General features: G+C 44.5%; 1 protein-coding gene across 1 annotated transcript in view; it reads left to right on the top strand.

The window, feature by feature from the left end:
• The window catches only part of LOC134349446 (protein diaphanous homolog 3-like), a 576,191-nt gene that overhangs the window by 300,054 nt on the left and 258,770 nt on the right, over positions 1 to 17,367 (top strand). Inside the window, exon 21 of the mRNA XM_063053764.1 lies at positions 10,713 to 10,952. Within this exon, the coding sequence (XP_062909834.1) occupies positions 10,713 to 10,952 (240 nt within the window). The remainder of the gene's footprint in view (positions 1 to 10,712; positions 10,953 to 17,367) is intronic.

Below are 17,367 nucleotides of genomic sequence, written 5' to 3'. Positions count from 1 at the left end.
AAAGGGAGAGGAGCAGAAGTTGGCAGTGATTGGTGAATACAGGTGAAAGAGAGGAGGCAGGAAAGTGGGGGGAGGAGGTAGAAGGGAGAAGCTGAGAGACGATACTAGCAGAAGTGTCAGCGGGCTGAAGAAAAGGAATCTTCAAAGTTCAAATGTAAATTTATTATCAAAGTGTGTATACATCACCATATGCTACCCTGAGATTCATTTTCTTGCAGGCATTCATGGTAGAATAAAGAAGTATAACAGAATCAATGAAAAAATATGCACAAATAAAATGAAAAATAACCAATGTTCAAAAGAAGGCAGTCTTTGCAAATACAAAATAATTGATTAATAACTAACTAACATGGAGAACATGAATTGTAGAGTCCTTCTCAAACTGCAGGGTGAATGTTATCATTTTACAACCACTACCTGCTTAAGTGTTCCCTTACCTTAAGCTCCCTAATCAAAACATGTTCATTACACAGCACCCAATCCAGAATTGCTTTTTCCCTCGTGGGCTCAACCACAGGCTGCTCTGAAAAGCCATTAGATCAACATTCTCCAGGTTCTTTTTCTTGGGATCCAGCACCGATCTCATTTTTCCAATCTACCTACATATTGAGTCCTCCATATGACTATTGCAGCATTGCCCTCTGTATGCAATATCCTGGCAACTGTTCGGAGTCTTTTTACTCTTGCAGTTTCTTAACTGTACCCACAAAGATTTTCTGCTTTTGCTTCTACTATTAAGTCTCTTCTTAAGGATTTGATTTAATCTTTTACCAACGGAACCACCCCACCTTTCCTGACTACTTGCCTGTCCTTTTGATAGAAGGTGTATCCTTGGATGTTAGGCTCCCAACTATGATTTTCTTTCAGTCACAACTCAGTGATGCCCACAACGTCATCCCTGCCAATTTCTAATTGCGCCACAAGATCAGCTACCTTGTTCTGTATACTACGTGCATTCATATATAACACCTTCAGTCCTGTATTCACTACCCTTTTCAATTTTGTCCCATGTTACATTTAAGCACATCCCACAGACTGCAATTTTGCCCCATCATCCTTCCTCATGGTCTCACTACACACTGCATCTAGTTGTATACCAACTGTCCTATTCTTGGCCCTATCACACCGGTTTCCATTCCGCTACCAAATTAGTTTACAGCCTCCTTAATAGCTCTAACAAAGCTGCTTGCAAAGATATTGGCCCCCTTCATGTTCAGGTGTAATGCGTCCTTTTTATACAAAATCATCTACCTTATTCCATATACTGCCTGCATTCAAGAATAACACCTTCAGTCCTGTATTCATCCATGTTACCAGAAGTACTGGAATTTTGCCTCCATATTACTGAAAGTGAAATTCTTATCCCATTCTAAATCCTTTTGTATTTTTACTTATGAAGATGATCATAACCTATCCTCAAAGTTCAAGTTAAATTTTATAATCAAAGTAAATATATGTTCACATCTACAACCCCATGATTCATTTTCTGCTGGGCATGTTCAATCAGTCTGTGGAATAATACCCATAAGAGAATCATAGAAGGACCACCCAACCAGGGTGTTCAACCAGAGTGCAGAAGACATCAAACTGTGCAAATACAAAAGGAAGAAATAATAATAAATAAAAATGCAAAAAATATTGAGAACATGAGATGAAGAATCCTTGAAAGTGAAAGTGGTTTGTGGGAACATTTCAACATGGGAGCAAGTGAAATTGAGTGCTGTTATCCCCTTTGGTTCAAGAGCCTGATAGTTGAGGGGTAGTAACTGTTTCTGAACCTGGTGGTGTGTGTCCTGAGGCTTTTGTACCTTCTTCGTGATGACAACAGGGAGAAGAAAGCATGTCCTGGGTGTCCATGAGGCCTCAATTATGTTCTCCATCCACTGCACATTTGCTAACAAGATTATAGGTAGAGGGGTGTTCACAGCTCTCTGTGTTTCAGCCTGGCCTGGAGACCCCATTCCTGCCTCGCTTCTGGCCATGGCAATGAACCTATGCCCGCTTGAAGATGCTGTACCTGGTCCGTCGAGTCCTTCACAATATTGTGAAATCTATAGATTATTAAGTTGATTTAGAAGTTCATTGCTTAAAGGGAAATTACATGCTGCAGATTGCAGTGAGAATTATTCAAGAGGTATATTTAGAAGTACTCTATGTAGTTTGCAGAATGTCACTGTGGTTCACAAGCGCCATCTTGCTGATGAACCACTGTGAGTGCATCCTGCACACTCCTTTCTTTTTACCTTGTCACCTTTCTAAACTGTTGAACACACCCCCCACCACTATTTAGTTTAAATGCACACATCAACCCTTCCCATTGACTGCACTTTTACTCTATCAGCTGCCTATCCTTCCTCACAGTCTCACTACTGCAAGAGTACCCAACCTTTTTTTCTGCCATGAACCCCTGCCATTAACCGAGTGGTCCATGAGTCCTAGGTTGGGAACCCCTGCACTACATGTTGCATCTACTTGTATATCAATTGCCCTTCTTTTCCCCTGTCAGTCTGGTTCCTATTCCCTGGCAAATTAGCTTAAACCCTCCCCAACAGCTCTAGCAAACCTGCCTGCAAGGATACTGTTCCCCCTCAAGTTCAGGTGTATACCGTCCGTTTTGTATGGGTCATACCTTCCTCAGAAGCGATCCCAAATATTCAGGAACCTGAAATCTTTTCCCCTACACAATTCCTCAGCCCCACAGATTATTGTTACCCTCACTGGTGCATGACACAAGCAGCAATCCAAAGATTGTTATCCTTGAGGTCTTGATTTTCAGTTTCCAACCTAGCTTCCTGTATTCTCTCTTCAGAACCTCATCTACTTCCCTACCTCTAGTGTTGGTACTGATGTGTAGCTTGGCTGCTCTCCCTCCTCCTTCAGAATGCTGTGGACTCGATCCGAGACATCCCTGATCTAGTGAGGCAGTATACCATCTGGTTTTCTTTGTCATGCCAACAGAATCTTTTGTTTGCTTCTCTAACTTTGGAAACCCCTATCACCACTACATTTCTCTTCTCTTTCATGCCCTACTGAGCCACAAAGGCAGACTCAGTACCAGAGACCTGGTCACTGTGGCTTTCCTTTGGTAGAATCAACCCCCTCTGCCCCCGCCCCCGCCAATATTACCCTATGCGGTATACTTGATATTAAGGGAAATGGCCATGAGTATTCTGTGACATCGGCCTATTCCCTCTCTGCGCTCGTGACAGTCTCCCAGCTCCTGCCTCCTGCAACTTATGGATGACTATCTCCCTGTAACTCTTATCTATCACCTCATACTCCTATATGAACCATAGGACATCCAGCTGTAAGCTTCTGTTTCCCAGCATAGTTTGAAAGGATTGCAGCTGCATGCACTTCATGCAGATGTAATTATCAGGGAGATTCGATGTCTCCCAGAGTTCCCACATCTCACATGAAGAACACACCACTGATCTGGGCCCATCTTCACCACACCCACACTGGACATTCTTTTTTCTTCCCTCTCCCAGGGAGCAGAAGAGGCAAAAGCCTGAAAGCATATACCACCAAACTCATAGGCAGCTTCTATTCCACTCTTATCAGACTCTTCAACAGAACTCTTGTACGATAAAATTGACTCTTCACCTCATCATCTACCTCAGAATGATCTTCTGCTCCATCATTTACCTGTACGGTAGTTTTCAGTAGCTTTTACACTTTATTGTGCATTGTTATTGTTTTACCTCATTCTGACTCAATGCACTGTTTAATAATTTGATCTGTATGAACACAATGCAAGACAGGATTTTCACTGTGCCTTGGTATATTTGACAATAATAAAAGCAATTCCAAGATGTCGACTGGACATTTCCCTCCATAGATGCTGTCTGTTCTGCTCCAACTTGGTTAATGATAGGGAGAGTGTGATGGGGGCATTTTAACAGTAATTTAATGACACAAGAAAATATGTAGATAAACATCTGATACTGGAAGATATAGAAGTATTTAATCTAATACTCAGAAAAGCATAGTGACCAAAATCAAACTTAATGTTGAGATAGCAATAATAAAATGGAACTGGAAGAGTGAAGGTCTCTGGATTTGGTACCTCTCACAATATATATAAATATATAAGTGCCCAAAGAAAGAATGATCTTTAATAAGAAGATCAGAAAGCAGGACCAGTTCAGATAGTCAAGGTGTTGGAATAGCCAACAGGAGTTCAAAATATCATTAATGCTCTTGGAGAGAGAAGTTTGATTCAGGGCCCCAAACAGTCCTTCCAGGTGAGGCATCACTTCACCTGTGAGTCGACTGGGGTGATATACTGCGTCCGGTGCTCCCGATGTGGCCTTTTATATATTGGCGAGACCCGACGCAGACTGGGAGACCGCTTTGCTGAACACCTACGCTCTGTCCGCCAGAGAAAGCAGGATCTCCCAGTGGCCACACATTTTAATTCCACATCCCATTCCCATTCTGACATGTCTATCCACGGCCTCCTCTACTGTAAAGATGAAGCCACACTCAGGTTGGAGGAACAACACCTTATATTCCGTCTGGGTAGCCTCCAACCTGATGGCATGAACATCGACTTCTCTAACTTCCGCTAAAGCCCCACCTCCCCCTCGTACCCCATCTGTTACTTATTTTTATACACACATGCTTTCTCTCACTCCCCTTTTTCTCCCTCTGTCCCTCTGAATATACCCCTTGCCCATCCTCTGGCCCCCCCCCCCCCGTCTTTCCTCCCGGACCTCCTATCCCATGATCCTCTCGTATCCCCTTTTGCCTGTCACCTGTCCAGCTCTTGGCTCCATCCCTCCCCCTCCCGTCTTCTCCTATCATTTTGGATCTCCCCCTCCCCCTCCAACTTTCAAATCCCTTACTCACTCTTCCTTCAGTTAGTCCTGACGAAGGGTCTCAGCCTGAAACGTCAACTGCACCTCTTCCTAGAGATGCTGCCTGGCCTGCTGTGTTCACCAGCAACTTTTATGTGTGTTGCTTTTATTCTAGAAATTGACAGGTTTTAGTAAAGATCATTCATTCATCATTGGGACATGAATCTTCATTCAGACTGGGTGAATCAAACTGGAAAAGTAATCCAGAGAATGAGTTCTTAAAGTGGTTTTCTGATATTCCCAGAGCAATATTTCATGAAACTAAATGGTAAATCACTTTATTGTTGTCAAATGTACCAAGATACCATGAAGAACTTTTTTATGCATCAGTATCAGCACATTGAGGTAGAACAAAGCAAAAGCAATAACAGAATGTAGAATCAAGTGTTTCAGAAAAAGTACATTGCAGGTACAGTAGACAACAAGATGTGAAGGCCAACATGAGGTAAATTGTAAGGTCAAAAGTCCATCTTATCATAATATTGGATCATTCTTTAAGAACAGCTTTCTTTGAGCCTGGTGGAGCATATTTCCAGGCCTTTGTGTCTTCTATCTGATGGGAGAAGGGTGCAGAAGAGAGAATGTCTGGGGTGGAGTGGGGTTTTAGATTGTTTGTTCTTTATTGAGGCAGCAAGAAATGTAGACCATGGAGGAGAGGCTGGTTATCATAATGTGCTGAGTTGTGTCCACAACTGTTCACAACTCTGCAATTTTTTGTGGTCTTGGGCAGAGCAGTTGTCATACCAACCCATGATGCAACTGGATCAGATGTTTTCTATGGTGTACCTGTAAAAATTGGTGAACGTTAAAGGGGGTGTGCTGAATTTGTTTAGCTTCCTGAGGAAGGAAAAGCACTACTATTCTCTTTTCGGCTAGAGCATCATCATAGTTGGACCAGGACAGGCTATTGTGAAGTTCATTCTTAGAAATTTGAATCTCTTGGCCCTCTTGCTCCACATCAATAATGTGAACATAAGGTTGTATTACACTTTCACCTCCCTGCCACTTCATGAATAAATGACCAGCTGAAATTGAGGAAAACCATGCTACTATGCTGTCTATCTCTTTCCTGTACTTTAACTCATTTGAAATTTGACCCACTTATTGTGTTATCTGCAAACTTGTCAATGGAGAATCTGGCCACCAATTGTGAGTGTATAATGAGTAAAGTCAGGGGTTGAAGGGCACCAGCGTTCAGGATAATCCTGGTGGAGATGTTTGCTGCCTATCATTGCTGATTGTGGTCTGTTAGTCAGGAATTCAAGGATCCTGTTATAAAGGGAGTTGCTGAGTCCCAGGTCTAGGAGTTTGGAGATGAATTTGCTTGGAAATTTGGGACTGAATTCAATAGACAGCAGTTTACATGGGTGTCCAGATACTCCAGAGATAAGTGTAGGGTCAGGGAGGTGGTGGGTGCTGTGGACCTATTTTGGCTGAAGATGAATTGCAGTTGGTCGAGGTTGTATGGGAGACTGGAGTTATTGTGTGCCATGATCAGTTTCTTGACGCATTCAGGCATGTTACCTTATTTTACTTTGGTACCAATATGACAGTGGTCTTCTTAAAGTAGTTGGGAACCTTAGAGTGAAGCAGAGAGAGGTTACATATGTCTGAAAATACCTTGGCAGATGATCTGCTCACAACCTAATGATATGGCTGGGGACTCCATCCAGACAGCTGCAGATGAACCATTAGTGAGACTTGGTCACAGGAGGGGCTAGACTGGCAGCTCAATATTCCGGGGTTTCGTTGTTTTAGATATGATAGAGAGGGGGGGATGAAGGGGAGAGAGATGGCGTTACTAGTCAGGGAAAATGTAATGCAGTGCTCAGTCAGAACTGAATGTAGAGCTTGTCTAGTGAGCCTTTAGGGATGGAACTGAGGAATAAGAAGGGTATGACTCTGCAAATGGGGCTCTGTTGTAGACCACCCAACCAACAGTCTGTGAGAGTTAGAGAAACAAATTTGTAGAGAGATCGCAGACTTCTGCAAGAAACATGGGGTTTCTGATAGCAGGTGATTTTAACTTTTCACATATGAGGAGCTTATGGAGTATAAGAAATGCATTAGAACATTTAAGAAACACTTAATCAGGAGGGCTAAAAGGAGTCATGAGGTTGCCCTAGCAGAGAAGGTGAAGGAGAATCCTAAGGGCTTCTACGGATATGTTAAGAGTAAAAGAATTGTAAGGGACAAAATTGGTTCACTGGAGTTCTAATGGGCATCTATGCATGGAGCCAAAGAGATGTTAAGTGAGTTTCTTTGCATCTGTATTTACTCGAGATACAGGCACAGAATCTATAGAAGTGAGACAAAGCAGCCGCGATGTCATAGATTCTATACAGATTACAGAGGAGGAGGCGCGTGACGTCTTGAGGCAAATTCAGGTGGACAAGGCCCCAGGGCCTGACAAAGTGATCCCTTGGACCGTGTGGGAGGAAAGTGCAGAAATTGCCAGGGTCCCAGCAGAGATATTTAAATCATCTGATTGCTTCTGGAGCTTCTGGAGGATTGGAGGATAGCTAATGCTGTTCCGCTCTTTAAGAAAGGCTCTAAAAATAAACCAGGAAATTATAGGCCAGTGAGCTTGACATCAGTCATGGGAAAGTTATTCAAAGGTATCCTAAGTGATTGGATATATGAGTATTTTGGTAGACAGGGACTGATATGGAATAGTCTGCATGGTTTTGTCTGTGGTAGGTTGTGTCTAACCACACTTATAGAGTTTTTCGAGGAATTTACCAGGAAAGTTGACAAAGGCAAGGCAATTGATGTTGTCTATATGGACTTCAGTGAGGCATTTGACAATTTTCCGCATGGGAGGTTGGTCAAGAAGGTTTAGTCGCTTGGTATTCAAGATGAGGTAGTAAATTGGATTAGACATAAGCTTTGTGGGAGAAGCTGGAGAGTGTTAGTGGATGGTTGCCTCTCTGACTGGAGGCTTGTAACTAGTGAAATGCAGAAGAGCCTATTTGCTGTAGTTTTCTACGACTCTATGAGAACTTTGCCTGGGTGATCTCCCACCAAGTGCTGTACGTTTGAGCTTACCTACCTTTAGTGTTCAACTACGATAAGTATATTTGGTACCAATAGACAAAGATAATGGGAAGGTACTCAAATTAGCAGGCTGTGATTAATAAGGTTCTATACTGGGTCATATTAAGTTATTTGTAAGCAGCTGCAGAGAGACAGATTCAGAAAATTATTAGTAGTAGCTTTGGAATGTTGGTCTTGGGCACAATGGTGGCATAGCATTTAGTGTTGTTATCTTTCAGCCCCAGGGACCTGAGTTCAAACCTGATTGTAATTGCTGGCTCTATGGAGTTTGCACTCCTGTGACCATGTGGATACCTCTGGCTGCTCTTCTTTCCATCCATTGACAAAGGATAACAGAATAAACAATGCTGATGTACAGGTGTGAGAGATAATAAATAAATGATTCAGAGAAATAATTGAAATTACAAGTAGATCTGCCACTGCACAAAGCCTTAGTTTGACTAGTCCATGGTACAATGACCAGCTCTGGACATTTGTCCTTAGAATGCATGTTTTGGGCTTTCCACAAATAAGCTAAAATTCTTCCTGGGAGCAGTTAAATTTTGAGCAATGATGCACAAATGAAAGTTTCATTCATTGGAACTTAGAGAGTACTATTATTATATTTGAAGTTCTTGAGATACTAAGGATATGACTTTTCAAGAATGAAGTTATGAAATACCTGTACGTAAGAATGATGAAGTCACCACCTTAAATGTGCCAGCATAATCTTTAACATCTGAGAAAATGAATATTTTAAGATCTAAACTTTAAGCTTGTGGTCATCCCTTCCCTTCTGAAACCTGAATGCTAAAGTATTGGAGAGAAATCCAATGGGCAGAATAAGAAAGCGAACGTCAATCTTCTTTCCCAGCACCGGGACCTTAATTATATTAAATTAATTCTGATATCACTCATATACCTGACTAGATCATATAACAGATTCTTTATTTTATGTCCATTGGAATAAGAGTATTAGGTGGACAGAGGAAATGATTGGAAGGTTTTCTTGAAGCATTTTTGAAAAAATATAGCATCCCTTTTGATTTATGATTATGAATCAAACTCATTATCAGTTATGGCGATTTAACATGGAGAAGGAACAAATAGGATGGACTCATCTATTATCAAGGGCAGACAGAAGTCCCATGTACATAGGAGAAGAGTTTGTCCAAGCAGACCTTTCTTGCTCTGTCAAGTATCTCCTGTCCCTCCTGTAGCAGAGTTTACAGTTCCCACATTGGTCTCATCACTGAATTGAAATGGAAGCTAGCCAATTTTGAAACTACTGGACAGTCAAAGAAGGAGAAATGAACATGACAAGAAATTGGGAAGACAACAGATTGTTTTCTTAGTTATTTATGGTTTGTGTATAAGATTAAGGTAATTGTGTGAAAAGTTGTAAGATCTTGTGTAACTGCACATGAAACACTGGATGCAGGTTTAGCCTCCCTACCTGTGGACAAATATATTTGGAATTGGTGGAACATAGTGATTATCGATGAGGAGAGGTTGTGTGTATTGCTTCATACTTGCTGAAGTTTACAAGAATGAATGATAACTTCATTAAAGCTTAGAAGATTTTGACAGAGGATGAAGCACATGAAGTTTGTGAGTCTATTTTCCTGGGCTGAAGCATCTAGGACAAAGATAGTATTCAAAAGTAGAGCAGCCTATACAGCATCCATTAAGTCCCATATTGGTGGGCATAATTCAGAAGATTTGTGCCCTGGTGGTTGATGGTTGGGTTGAGTTCTCCGATCATGGCTAAGATTTCCTAGGTATTTCTGTTTGGAGAGTTGGAAGCAGGGGCAAGACCCTTGACATGGGTTTCTTAATTCAAATCCTCTTTCACTGCCATCTGCAAACCCTATCTTTCAGCTCATGTTAATTTGGAAATCCAACAGTGTTTGTGAATTGAATCAATGAAAAGAGTTCAGATGAAAGGCCATATTGCTTATCTAAACTCTGATTGAGTTTTGTATGTACTCTCCTATCCTTCCAATGAACTTCAACCAATTCTACAGCAAACCTGAAGGATGGTGAGCCTTTAATGGGAAATGTGAAACATGATTCCTATGTGTCTTTAATAAACACGGTTTGAAAAGGAATGCAATTAATGTGGGAGAACATAGCAGAGAGTAGGACTCAACATCAGATAAAAATAGGCATAGCATGACTCATAATAAACTGTTGATTGCCTTATTTCAGCTGAGTTAAAGGAATTTTAAACCTGCATTTCCCTGGCTGGCTGTGAATATATATTTAATGGTTTGGATTGTTCTACTATAACCCTCCAGCTTTTCTCAATGAAGGCTATAAATTTAAGTTTAGGCTCAAACTTTGCCTGATTTGAAATAATTAACTTTTTTCTTTTGTATTTCTGTATTAGCAATGTCCTGTTTAATTATATCCAGTCAGTAAAAACCTTTCTTTCCCAGCTCAACAATAACTCTTTATAACCCAGTAGGTTTACCATGTCGCCCTTCTCTGATTGCTTTGTTACTCTGGGTCATAAGCACATATTACTTTCATATGATTTAGTGTTTTGGCTGACTGAATTGATCTATAGTTGGTTTGTGTCTTTTATTACTTCTACACTAGTTCATTGTAAAATAAGCTGTTGGTATTTCCTCCACAAATTGAATTTCAATTGCTTCCCCAAGTGTCTTTTACTCCTGCACTCATTTATCTCAAATTTAAAATATAAATTTCTACTGCAGATTGCTAACACTAGTGGATAAACTACGATTAGATTCATTTGTACTGAAGCTAACTCAGTAGGTATGTCTGTTTTTTTCCCTTTCTGATCAGATGAGCAGCATCAAGAAGCTGCGTCCACGACTGAATGCTATTCTATTCAAGCTTCAGTTTGAAGAGCAGGTGAATAACATCAAACCTGACATTATGGCTGTCACTACTGCATGTGAGGAGATAAAGAAGAGCAAGAACTTTGGCAAGATGCTGGAGCTGGTGTTGTTGATTGGAAACTACATGAATGCTGGGTCTCGTAATGCTCAAACGTATGGCTTCAACATCACCTTCCTGTGCAAGGTTAGTCCATGGCTCAGTTTAAATCTGAACTAAACTGAGGAACTTCTGAAATGCAACAACATGTGCAGTAAATGTGTCAGGTCAGTAAATTATGGGATGGCACAGTGAAGCAGTAGACAACATTGCTGCTTCACTTCCTTTCCTGTCTGCATTCAATTTATATGTTTCCTATGTGACCATATGAGTGTTGTCCTGGTGCTTTGCTTTCCAGTTGTATTCCAAAGATGTTCTGGTAGCTTAATTGCTACAGTAAAAAATTCTTTAGTGTCGATGGGTTGTAAGAGGATTGTGATTGAGCCATAGATTTTGGGAGGGTTATGTTTATGGCGAAGTAAGAGAATAAGTTGCAGGAAAATAGTGAGATTATAGGAGTGTATTTGCTCTGAGAGCAGGCACATTGTGAAATATGAAAAAACTGTAATCCTGTTTTGTACTGCATAAGTAATTCCTTTTCAAAGGGATATTTACAAGTGTTCATGTTTACAAAAAATATTAATGTGTAACCAGGGCTTCCACATGCACTTTTCTCTCCAAAACATCATCCTCAATGGTAGTGCAAAGTGATATTGGTGTATTAAAATCACAGAGTACTTACAATCTCAGTGAACATTATACATAGTGTATTTTTAACCAGCGAGATGAAGTGATTGAGATATTGAAGCACCTTCAATATCTCCAAAAGACTGAGGTTGGGTAAAATACTGAAAGGCTTTTTTTCGCTGTACAATACGACCTCCATGGTGAGTGTCTGCCCCCGGACTGAGGGGGAAGGGCAAGGCGAACACCTTTATACAGGAATCTGTGGGAGGAGCCACAGGGGCAGTCAGCAGAGGGGTGTGTCCAGACAGGTAACCCAGTTACAACATATATATGATTTACCACATTCACCCCTCATTTTTTTAAAAAAGAGTCCCGCGGGGTGAAGTGACTGACAATACTTAAAACAAGTATATTTACAGGTCAAGTCTATCAGGCGGTCGAGTCTGTCACTGTGATCTACGTAGCACCAGTGGTGATTACATCGGCGACAGCAGTTGTGCTGGCTCCGGCCTGACTCGAGGTGCCACCATGTTAGGCATTGTTAATCCCTCGTGCGTGTGCGTTGCGCCCGATATGGGAGTATCGTGTGGTGTCTGTGTAGGGTTTGGAGTGCGCAGTGTCTCGTAGGTACATATATTGGTGGGTACGGGGTCAATAGTCACCACGGAGTGTTCAGGGTAGGGGCCCGGTTCTCCTGCGGGTGCCAGGTCGTGGATGGAGACCGTGTCCTCCCACCCATCAGGTAAAACCACATAGGCATACTGAGCGTTCACATGAAGTACATGAACCCTCTCGACCATCGGGGAGTATTTATTGCTCCTCGCATGTTTCCGGAGCAGCACTGGCCCCGGGGACGTCAGCCAAGTTGGTAGGGTGGTCCCAGTGGTCGACTTTCTGGGAAATGAAAAGCGCCGCTCATGAGGGGTGGCATTGGTGACCGTGCATAACAGGGAGCAGATGGAGTGGAGTGTCTCGGGAAGGACCTCCTGCCAGCGAGAGACTGGCAATCCCTTTGACCTGAGAGCTAAGAGTGTGGCTTTCCACACCGTGTCATTCTCCTTCTCCACCTGTCCATTCCCCCGGGTATTATAGCTCGTGGTCCTACTAGTTGCAATTCCCCTAGCCAGTAGGTATTGGCGCAGCTCGTCACTCATAAATGAGGACCCTCTGTCACTGTGGATATAGCATGGGTATCCGAACAGAGTGAAGAGCTTGCGCAGGGCTTTTATAACTGACATGGTAGTGGTGTCGGGGCAGGGGATGGCGAAGGGGAACCGCGAGTACTCGTCAATTACGTTAAGAAAGTACACATTGCGGTCGGTGGAGGGAAGGGGGCCCTAAAAGTCAACACTCAGTCGCTCAAAGGGGCGGGTGGCCTTGATGAGTTGTGCCTTTTTGGGTCGGTAGAAGTGCGGTTTGCACTCTGCGCAGACTTGGCAGTCCCTGGTCATCGTCCTGATCTCCTCAAGGGAGTAAGGCAGGTTCTGGGCTTTCACGGTGGAAAAGCCGGGTGACCCCCGGATGGCAAAGATCTACATGTAGGGCTTATAGCCGGTTGATCTGCGCGCTGGCGCACGTTCCCTGGGATAGGGCATCGGAGGGCTCGTTGAGCTTCCCAGGCCTGTACATGATGTCATAGTTGTAGGTGGAGAGTTCGATTCTGCACCTCAGAATTTTATCATTTTTGATTTTGCCCTGCTGTTGGTTACTAAACATGAATGCAACTGAGCGCTGGTCAGTTAGCAGAGTGAACCTTTTGCTGGCGAGATAGTGCCTCCAGTGCCTAATAGCTTCCACTGTGGCCTGGGCCTCTTTCTCCACTGCGGAGTGCCGAAGCTCAGGGCTGTGAAGGGTACGGGAGAAGAACGCCACTGGTCTTCCCGCCTGGTTGAGGGTAGCAGCCAGTGCAAAGTCGGAGGCGTCACTCACTACTTGGAAGGGAACAGACTCATCCACTGCATGCATTGTTGCTTTGGCAACATCCCCTTTTATGTGGCTGAAGGCCGCGTGGGCCTCAGCTGAGAGGGGGAATGTGGTGGACTTGACCAGGGGGCATGTGGTGGACTTGACCAGGGGGCGGGCCTTGTCTGCGTAGTTAGAGACCCTTTGGGCGTAATATGAAAAGAAGCCCAGGCACCTTTTGAGGGCTCTGAGGGTATTGGGAAGAGGGAGTTCCAACAGGGGTCGCATACGGTCAGGGTCAGGGCCAATGACTCCATTCTCCACGACACACCCAAGGATAGCAAGTCGGGTGGTACCGAATACACACTTGTCCTTGTTATAGGTGAGGTTGAAGGCTTTGGCCGCTTGGAGAAATTTTTGGAGGTTGTTGTCGTGATCCTGCCAGTTGTGACCGCAGATGGTGATGTTATCCGAATATGGGAACGTGGCCTTCAGTTGGCACTGGTCCACCATCCGGTCCATTGCCCTCTGGAAGAGAGATACACCATTCGTAACACTGAAGGGGATGCGCAGGAATTGATAAAGCCTGCCGTCCGCCTTGAAGGCGGTGTAAGTGCAGTCCTCCCTGCGGATGGGGAGCTGATGGTCGAGTACACCTTGTACTGTGTTATCTGATTGACTATATCCGCGATGCGGGGTAGAGGGTACGCGTCGAGCTGCGTGAACCTATTGATGGTCTGGCTATAGTCCACAACCATCCTATTCTTCTCCCCGTTCCGAACAACCACCACCTGCGCCCTCCAAGGACCTGTGCTTGCCTCAATGACCCCCTTCCCTGAGCAGCCGCTGCACCTCCGACTTAACGAAGGTTCTGTCCCCCGCGCTGTACCTCCTGCTTTTAGTTGCCTCAGGTTTACAGTCGGGGGTCAGGTTGGCGAACAGCGGTGGGGGAGGGATCTTGAGGGTGGAGAGACCGCAAGTGGCGTCGGTGGTGCGGCAGTTGGCATGGTGTTGGGTGGGATGTGCGGGTCGGTGTGTGTGTGTGGTCAGTAGCGGGGTATGTGACGTATCCCTACAAAACTGGGCATTTACGACAGTAATTGGTGGGAGGGCCCCATCATACTTCATTGTCACGCTTTTCAGGTGGCTCTGGAGGTCGAGCCCCAATAGCACAGGGGCACACAGTTGAGGCATGGCCAGTAACGTAAAGTCTCGATATTCTGTGCCCTGCACCACTAGTGTCGCTACACAACCCCCCGACCCCCCGGATGTCTGTTGTATGCGACCCGGAAGCCATGGTGACCCTCTGACTTACCGGCCGTATCACGAGTCCGCAATGCTGCACCGTGTCCGGGTGGATAAAACTCTCCGTGCTGCCTGTGTCAAACAGGCAGCTTGTCCTACGCCCCTCCACCAGGATGTCCATCATTGACCTTGCGAGCTGGTGGGGAGCGCTTTGGTCGAGGGTCACGGAGGCCAGGGTTGAGTTGCTGTCTTGGTCCGGCACGGTGGGGTGCCCCGTGAGCACCCGTTGGTCATAGGTGGTGGGAGGGGGCGCTGTCCAAGATGGCCACCCCCATGTCTCGCACATGGTGGCGGCGTGCAGGGAAGATGGCAGCAGGCAAGATGGTGACCCCCATGTCTCGCACGCGGCGCTGCTCGATCCCGCTCGCAGTTTGGACTTACAGACATTGGCGAAGTGGCCCTTCTTTCCGCAGCTGGAGCAGGTAGCTTGTCGGGCCACGCAGCGTTTCCAGGGGTGCTTCTCCAGTCCGCAGAAGTAGCACTTCGCAGACTCGCGACTGGTGGCAGCCGAGGTCGATTCGCCGGCGGGTTGCAGGGTTTGCGGCGCCCACAAGACCATTGGGGGATCGCGTGCCTGGAGAGCCTCAGAGGTATGCAGAGCAGCCTCCAGCGTATCGGCCAGCTCGATCGCCGAACTTAAGGTAAGATCAGCTTTTTCCAACAGCCGCCAGCGCACATACACTGACCTGGTCCCCGTGACGAAGACATCTCTCACAAGGAGTTCTGCATGCTTCACCGCCGTCAGCTCCTGGCAATTGCAGGCTCGCACGAGTGTCCATAGGGCCTGCACTTGATTCCCCGGGCCGTTGTTGCCTTGTCGCTAAGCGGTGCCGAGCATAGACGCTGTTTATTGGCCGCAGGTATTGGTCTTTGAGGGCGCTCATCATGCCGCCGTAGCTCGGCTGGTCTCTGATCAGCGAATAGACCCGTGGACTGACCCTGGAGAGTAGAACTCTGCGCTTCACTACGAGGTTGGTCGCTTTAATCTCTAGGTATGCTTCGACGCAGGCCAGCCAGAGTTCGAAAGCGTTTCCAGCTTCAGGCGTTTGCGGATTGAGGTCTAATTTGTCGAGTCTCAGTGCATGTTCCATGCTTTGAAATGTACAGCGAATAAAATTGAAGCACCTTCAATAACTCCAAAAGACTGAGGTTGGGTAAAATACTGAAAGGCTTTTATTCGCTGTACAATACGACCTCCATGGTGAGTGTCTGCCCCCGGACTGAGGGGGAAGGGCAAGGTGAAACACTTTTATTAAGAAATCTGTGGGAGGAGCCACAGGGGCAGTAAGTAGAGGGGCGTGTCCAGACAGTTAACCCAGTTACAACATATATATGGTTTACCACAGATATAAATAGGTGTGAATTTTCATGGGTGAATTCATTGTATAGAGAGTTTTAGAAAGAAAAAAGGAGTGAGAGAAATAGACAAAGGATATATAAGAATTAAATGTAAAATTTATCTTCTTAACATCTTCATCTATAACCTCTATCCTAATGAAAGGAATTTCTCCACCTAGGTGGAAAGGTTCATCAGCTTTCATCAACAGTTGATGTTCCATTAAAATGGTACATATACAGTGCCTATAAGAACTATTCACTGCTCTTGGAAGTTTTCATGTTTTATTATTTTACAACATTGAATCACAGTAGATTTAACTTGGCTTTTTTTTGGGTCACTGATCAACAGAAAAAGACTCTTGTGTCAAAGTGAAGACAGATCTCTACAAAGCGATCTAAATTAATCACAAATATCAAACACAAAGTAATTGATTGCGTAAGTATTCACCCTCTTCAAGTCAGTATTTAGAAGATACACCTTTGGCAGCAATCTGTGGGGATAGGTCTCCATCAGCTTCGCACATCTGGGCACTGCAATTTTTCTCCATTCTTCTTTTAAAAAAACTGCTCAAGCTCTGTCAGATTGCATAGGGATCATGAGTGAGCAGCCCTTTTCAATTCCAGCCATAAAATCCCAATTGGATTGAGCTCTGGACTCTGACTTGGCTACTCCAGGACATTAACTTTATTGTTTTTAAGCCATTCCTGTGTAGCGTTGGCTTTGTGCTTGGGATCATTGTCTTTTTGGAAAACAAATCTTCTCCTAAGCTGCAGTTCTCTCACAGACTGCGTCAGATTTTCCTCCAGGATTCGACTGTATTTGGCTGCAGTCATCTTGCCCTCTGCCTTCACAGGCCTTCCAGAGCCCGCTGCAGTGAAATATGATGCAGCCACCACCATGCTTCACAGTGAGGATAGTGTATTTTCGATGATGTGTGCTGTTTGGCTTACGCCAAACATGGTGTTTAGTCTGATGGCCAAAAAGCTCAATTTTGGTTTCATCATTCTATAGAACCTTCTTGCTGAGTTCAGAGTCTCTCACATGGCTTCTGGCAAACTCTAGCCAAGATTTCATGTGAGTTTTTTTCAACAGTGGCTTTCTCTTTTGTCACTCTCCCATCTCAGCCACTGAAGCTTATAACACCTCCAGAGTTGTCATAGGTCTCTTGGTGGCCTCCCTCACTAGTCCCTTTCTTGCATGATCACTCAGTTTTTGAGGATGGCCTGCTCTAGGCAGATTTACAGCTGTGCCATATTCTTTCCATTTCTTGATGATTGACTTAACTGTACTCCAAGGAATATTCAGTGACTTGGACATTTTCTTGTATCC

Source organism: Mobula hypostoma, chromosome 7, assembly GCF_963921235.1.
Source record: "Mobula hypostoma chromosome 7, sMobHyp1.1, whole genome shotgun sequence".
NCBI classification, from domain to species: domain Eukaryota; kingdom Metazoa; phylum Chordata; class Chondrichthyes; order Myliobatiformes; family Myliobatidae; genus Mobula; species Mobula hypostoma.
This window is presented reverse-complemented; position numbering and strand designations above follow the sequence as displayed.